Source organism: Caloenas nicobarica, chromosome 2 (assembly GCF_036013445.1).
Source record: "Caloenas nicobarica isolate bCalNic1 chromosome 2, bCalNic1.hap1, whole genome shotgun sequence".
Taxonomy (NCBI): Eukaryota; Metazoa; Chordata; class Aves; order Columbiformes; family Columbidae; genus Caloenas; species Caloenas nicobarica.
The window spans coordinates 62,528,903-62,535,973 of NC_088246.1; the positions used below are offsets into that span (position 1 = coordinate 62,528,903).

General features: G+C 40.6%; 1 protein-coding gene across 1 annotated transcript in view; it reads left to right on the forward strand.

The window, feature by feature from the left end:
- Positions 1 to 6,324, forward strand: part of ADCY1 (adenylate cyclase 1) — a 150,481-nt gene extending 144,157 nt beyond the window's left edge. Inside the window, exons 18-20 of the mRNA XM_065628679.1 lie at positions 2,306 to 2,420; positions 4,973 to 5,097; positions 5,969 to 6,324. Of these exons, the coding sequence (XP_065484751.1) occupies positions 2,306 to 2,420; positions 4,973 to 5,097; positions 5,969 to 6,307 (579 nt within the window). The 3' untranslated portion in view covers positions 6,308 to 6,324. The remainder of the gene's footprint in view (positions 1 to 2,305; positions 2,421 to 4,972; positions 5,098 to 5,968) is intronic.
- The last annotated feature ends 747 nt before the right edge of the window (positions 6,325 to 7,071 follow it).

The window sequence follows — 7,071 nt, forward strand, 5'->3', positions numbered from 1 at the left end:
ATCCTTTTGGCAGTTTCACCTTAGGTCTTCAGCATCCAGTTATTTATTAGAAGTCTGATGATCCTGGGTAGTCTATCATGTGCAGATGATCACTGCCAGCCATCACACAGCTCCCAGGCTGCCCTACAGAGTCATATGTGTCCATGGGGAGCCATAAGACACTAAAGTTCTTCTGGTCTCTCCTTTGCTAGGTGTGCCCCAGATTCATCAGATCTGACACAGGCTCTCTTTGTGAGCCACCGATTTTATTCTAGGATTTGGACATTAGCAGAAGGCAGTAGATGAGATTAACTGTGCTCTTAACTGAGGATATTTACACACATAAGAACCCAGTAGCCTGATGAAGTCAAATATTTAAATCTCATATTTTACAGGGCTATTGTTTCTGAAGCTTGACTTCAGCAAGTGACTATAGTAAATGCACATTGCCTCTGTCAAAGTGGTTTTGCTGTGATGCTCTGGGCAGTCTTGCCATAACGATTCCTCTGATGTTTAAATAAATAATTTCTTGCCAGTTACACCACCAGGCCAGCACACAAACCAAGTTCTTTTGCAGCATCCTTTGAAATTACATCTGTGATTTCACCATCGTCCTGACTTTACCGGGATCCTAACTTTGTGGTGTTCTTCAGTGCAGGTTCAAAAGAGCTTGCCAGTAATCCTTTTTAGAGGTATCTGTCACCTGCAGTGCATCCAGTGTTTGTCACTGGATCTCTCTCCTGCAACCCCAAGAGGCACTGCAGAAAATCAAAGCATTCATCGGGCAGCAAAGAAATGGAAGGATAAGGAATATAAGGAAGATTAGAGGATTACATAAAACTATACACTCCTCCATTCCTCCTCCAGACATTCAATATTATTCTTATTCTCTGTTGGAAGTGTAGCCATCACCTCTTTAAATTTAATTCTTGTTTTTCCTTTGTCTTGGTTGAGGCTGGAAATGAGTAGACCTAGTTGACATTGCAAGAAGCAGAATGCCAGAAACCCAGGCAGGTAAATAAAAATATCCTTCCTAAAAATTGGGACTGCCCCAAGGACGACTTTCATAATTTTTTGTTAGCACTTTGCTCTAATTTTCATAAATTTCTCAGCCACGTGAAGGGAACCTTTCAAACAGAGCTGAACAAAGCAAATAGCAACCTGTTTCTGAGGCACTGTCAAGTCCTCCATTTATACAGTCTCACTATGACAAAAACCCAGCAAGCTCTCATCTCATGCCAGCTGCTACAGCCCTGTTGTGCAACACCCCACTGAAGCTAGACTGCTACTGACCCTGCATTTCTTTCACCATATCCTACCTTTAGCCCACTTTCACTTTACAAATCTGTTCAAGAATTCACATTTATTATTCAAATAGAGCACAACATAAAAGCAACCAGACTGAGTCAGGTCAAAGGTCTATTCTAGTAAACCATCTTTAACTAGCCAATGGTAGAACCTGGGGGAAGGGCATGAGTTACAGGACAAACATGCAAACCTCCTTTTTCCACTACCTAATGATATGATGCTTGAGAAATTCTAGAGCTACAGATAACATATATTTTTACTACTTTGTAGAAAATATTTCTTCCATGAGTTTGAGTAATTATGTTTGAATCTGGCTAACTTTTGGAATCCACAATATTCTCTGAAAATGAGTTAAACATTTTAATTAGACTGAAGTTGTAAAAATTATTTTCTTATGTTTTGGGGTTTTTTTACAAGTTCAAACTTCAGCATTTCATTTAATCCCTTCTGGTTCTTTTGCTCTAGTTCATTTAGATACATTTTATAACAACTCACTTCAACTTGCCTGGAAAGCAAAGAAAATAGGGGTGTTTTGCATCTCAGAGGATTAAACCTAACAGGACTTTTGTCAATGGGAACAACATGAACCCCATGGAGCTGGGAGCTAGCAAAAGGCACAGAGGGAGAAGAGGGCAGAAACTATAGTTATTAATAATCATCACGCAAAGAAGTTTTGTAAGAAAGCAGGTTACATTCCCTGCCATGCTCACAACAAACATCTGCAGCTCTCTAGCAACAGAACCACTTTACCACGGGAACTTTGCTTTCCATTCTTCCCAGAAATCAAAAAGAGAGTGGGAAGAAAAAAAAAAAAAGAAAAAAGAAAAAGAGTTCAGTACTTGAGAAAAGAATGCATGTGCTGTGGCCACCATCAAATGTTTCTTTTCACAAACAACAAAATGGTTTAGATTCTTTTCCTAAGCCATCCAGTTTGAGCTTTTCATTGTTTTTCACTTCAGTATTTCATCTGCCTCTCAGTACCATACAAATCTAATGTGGAATACTATTTTGTTTCTAGGCTAAAAAATCAATTTATTCCCATCTGAGTACACTGGCAGATTTTGCAATAGAGATGTTTGACGTTCTTGATGAAATCAACTATCAGTCTTACAACGACTTTGTCCTAAGAGTTGGTAAGTCACATTTCTACAATTATCACGCAAGCAGAACATTGTTGTTTGTTGTCTTTCCCTGTGCTGTCTGCAAAGGATTACCTGTCCCGCACTCCTAATTAAAACTGAAAAGCCTCCTTTAGTTGGAGAGTCACATCCATGTAGAAGGTCAGCAGGCTGGATGATGAGCATCAGTATTAAGGAATTATAGTTGTGTCCAGTTCCACTGTGTTTACTTAATCTAAGCATCCCTAAAAGGAAACTGCACCAATATTTTTCTACAATATAATTAGTGTTCCCAGTCTTGTGGCTTACACTGGTTTGCATTGCTAAACTCTTAAGAACTGAGACTGACTGTACTTAACTATTAAGTTATATCTGCAAAAGCTTTGTTGGCATTAAAAGTGTGATGGGAGCTTTTTGTGCGCAGATGCCAAATCACCTCAACCAGTCCTGTTTTCTCCAACAAATCAAATCCTCTGGTCTTCACAACACAAACCTTCTCATCAAATCCTTTACATGTTATTACATCTTACCTCTCAGAGTCCATTCTCCCAGTCTTCTTAGATAGCAAGTTCCCTTCTTCCCTTCTTTTCTGGCATCCTGCTCTTCTCCAATGGTACTTCCACTGCTGTTCTCATTTCATTGCATAGTCTAACACAGATAGTTTTCTCCAGCTTCTTTATCTATATATTTTCATGGCTGAATTATGAGAATGGGGGCTGGACAACGGGAAAAGTGAGGTTGTTGGCAGCAGAAGATTGAGAAACACCAAAGATATCAAGGGTGGAAATAGAGTTAATACATCTTTGCCCTCCTGTACATCCTAATAATTATAAACCCCAAATTGTCTTTGACCTCTGTTCTAACTGGCCTTTCCAAGTTCACAAAGGGCCAGAAGACAAATGTCTAACCCACATACTTCTGCATAATTTGCTTGGGAAATACTTTGCACAAAACATCATGCAGGGTTTAGCATCTGCAGCACTTCAGGGCGTTCAGAAGAAGGAACATCACAGAATCACAGAATGTTAGGAATTGGAAGGGACCTCAAAAGATCATCTAGTCCAATCCCCCTGCCAGAGCAGGAACACCTAGATGAGGTTACACAGGAAGGTGTCCGGGTGGGTTTTGAATGTCTCCAGAGAAGGAGATTCCACAACCACCCTGGGCAGCCTGTTCCAGTGCTCTGTTACCCGCACTGTGAAGAAGTTTCTTCTCATACTTAAGTGGAACCTCCTGTGTTCCAGTTTATACCCATTGCCCCTTGTCCTATCATTGGTTGTCACTGAGAAGAGCCTGGCTCCATCCTCGTAACACCCACCCTTTACATATTTATAACCATTAATGAGGTCACCCCTCAGTCTCCTCTTCTCCAAGCTAAAGAGACCCAGCTCCCTCAGCCTTTCCTCATAAGGGAGATGCTCCACTCCCTTGATCATCTTTGTTGCCCTGCGCTGGACTCTCTCAAGCACTTCCCTGTCCTCCTTGAACTGAGGGGCCCAGAACTGGACACAATATTCCAGATGCGGTCTCACCAGGGCAGAGTAGAGGGAAAGGAGAACCTCTCTTAACCTACTAACCACACCTCTTCTAACACACCCCAGGATGCCATTGGCCTTCTTGGCCACAAGGGCACAGTGCTGGCTCATGGTCATCCTGCTGTCCACCAGGACCCCCAGGTCCCTTTCCCCTACACTGCTCTCTAACAGGTCATTCCCCAACTTATACTGGAACCTGGAGTTGTTCCAGCCCAGATGCAAGACTCTACACTTGCCCTTGTTATATTTCATTAAATTCTTCCCCGCCCAACTCTCCAGCCTGTCCAGATCTCGCTGGATGGCAGCACAGCCTTCTGGCATGTCAGCCACTCCTCCCAGTTTTGTGTCATCAGCAAACTTGCTGACAGTGCACTCTATTCCCTCATCCAAGTCTTTGATGAATAAACATCCTCACTTATCTTCTAAACAAGGTGTCAAAATAAGTCAGAAATGTAGAATTTAGCCCTGTATTTTCCCAAAAAAAAAAAAGATACTTGAGCCATTTTCACATACTCTTGTCTTCTTCCAGTGTCTCCCTGATCTGAGTTATCTGGTACTGTCAACTAATGTGACACACTTCCCTTACCCCATTCCTTGTGTCTTTCAGGCCACTATATCTGTTCCACTTGGAAAACCTCCATTAAGAGGCTTTATATGAGCACACACAGTGGAAGTTGTAGCAAACAATTAAAGATCCTTGTTTATCCTGAATTGTTCTACAGCTAAACTCTGCACTACCACTGTTTTCCTTCTTTTCTTAAAACAAACAAAAAAAGAAAGTCCACAGATGAGCCAAATTTCTACGTGGTCTGTCATATTGCATTTCCAATAAGATATGTCTGTGTATATCTTCATTTTGTTACTAAAGCTCTTACAAATGCAGAAGTCCAATTGGCATTAACTTAACATATATTATGTCCTATGACCAAAAAAATTCTAAGGTGCTCGTGTTAGATCTATTTTGCAGAATTCATGTTTCCTTTGGATAATATGCTGTAGTGTTTGAAACCAAACTCATTGTTTTGATTTTAGGCATTAATGTCGGGCCAGTAGTGGCTGGAGTCATTGGAGCCAGAAGACCACAGTATGATATCTGGGGAAACACTGTAAATGTTGCCAGCCGGATGGATAGTACAGGAGTGCAAGGGAAAATTCAGGTGAGTTCATTCTGAGACAATTTTGCAAACTTTACATACCTCCTGGTTTATATGTGGTTACATTTTCAAGAGCACTTAGAAAACACAGCCTCACTTGATCTCGTGGTTCGTATGAAAAGGGCGACATTCTCCAGATGATTCAAGCATCAGAGGTATAGTTGTCTTCAAGTACGCTTCACTACTTAGAGGTAAATAAATCCCCAAATAAATCATTTCCCACCAGAAGAAACAGAGTTCTCTGCCACATTGCACACAGTTGGAGGCAAGCCTGGGAATGCCAACACTACATGGGCCAGTCCTTGTGCTGTAAGAATTTTGCCTGAATAAGGACTACAAGGAAAGAATCCATGTCCATTTGCATCTTGTAGCCTTTTATGAAGCTTTAACAATTCCTTGAATACTTTTGATCAGAGAGGCTACACAGACAAAGAACATTGTTGTTCTACTAGAGCTTGACTACAAACTATGCTGCACCTCTCGAAATCTCAGTGAACTCTTTCAGTCCTTTATCCAACCTACCTGCCTGGTCTCCAGGGATCAAAAGTTCTTCTGGAGTAAATTAACGTCACTGGAACTGATCCAGCTTACAACAGTGGACAACTTGATTACACATTTTTGTTGGACGGATCTTAATCTGTCTGTGTAATGATTCAGCTCAAGACCAGAAGTCCTGTTTCTCAGATTCCAATTTGATCAGTCATTTTTAATTCCTTAAGAAAATTCTAACTGAGCCTGAGAACAGCAGAAGGTGCTAATTCATTCTGCTTATGCATATTTCGTGACAGAGAAGTAAAATGAGGAGGAGTAGGCAGTTCAATGATTAACCTTATATGAACAGGAAAAACTAATGATTGGTTTTTTCTGTCTTCAGGTGACAGAAGAAGTTCAGCGGATATTAAAAAGGTGCAGTTATGAATTCATGTGCAGAGGTAAAGTCAGTGTAAAGGGAAAAGGCGAAATGTTGACCTATTTCCTGGAAGGAAAGGCCGATGGAAATAATTCACAAACACGGTCTTTAAACTTAGAGCGGAAAACGTACCCTTACGGGCGAGCAAACATTCAAACAAAACTGGGCACCAGCTGTCCATCGGTGTCCTCAGTTGCTAGCTTTAATGTAAAAGCTGGGCTTGGAGCAGGCCAGGTGCCTGCCACTCAAACAAATCAAACACTGCATTATCTTCCTTCTGTGCCAGCCGTGAAGGAGGCATAGAGCAAAGGAGATTTGGTTGTGCCATTTGCAGTGAACTTGGAGAGCAGTCGTTGCCTGAATTTTTACCAAGAGATTAGAGGTCATAGGCCATGGCATTAACCAAGGAGCACTACAACCCAACCAAAGACAACTTGGGGACTGTGTAATGAACTCTTGAGATGGAACATATAAGGGCTAGCAATTCTGTTAGGAAAAGTCAAAACCTGATTTTCTGGAAATGAGAAATATTTTCTTGGCATGTTTAAAGGGTAAATGAAAAAAAAAAAGAGATAAATGTGCAAGCAATTATTTATGTGTGTATATATGTTTTATTCTATATATGCACATATACAAACAGTCCTGTGTAGACTTAATAGAGATTTATAGATATAAACATAAAAATATGTATTTATTTACACATACATGTGCAATGACATAGCAAAGAGATTTCTCTTTCTGTCATAGCCAGCAGTATTAGCTCAGGCATTAGCAAAGCTGCATTTAACCATGGATTGTGGGGCAGCTGAAGACTCTCCAGGGCTATAGCAAGAGTTAAGAGAAACTGCGCTCCCAGTGCATGAGTTAAAGCAATGAGAAGAGTGTTCATTGTGCTGTCAATGGCAGATTAATGAAGAGCGGATTAAGCTCATTGCTAAACTCCATATATCTTTTAAAATTCTCTTTGCATGCTCTAAAACCTTCCAAAAAAATCTAATTCAAACCATAACACTAGGACATGAAGTACATAAACTACAGAGCTTAAAGTTTTGGCAGAAGAACAATAT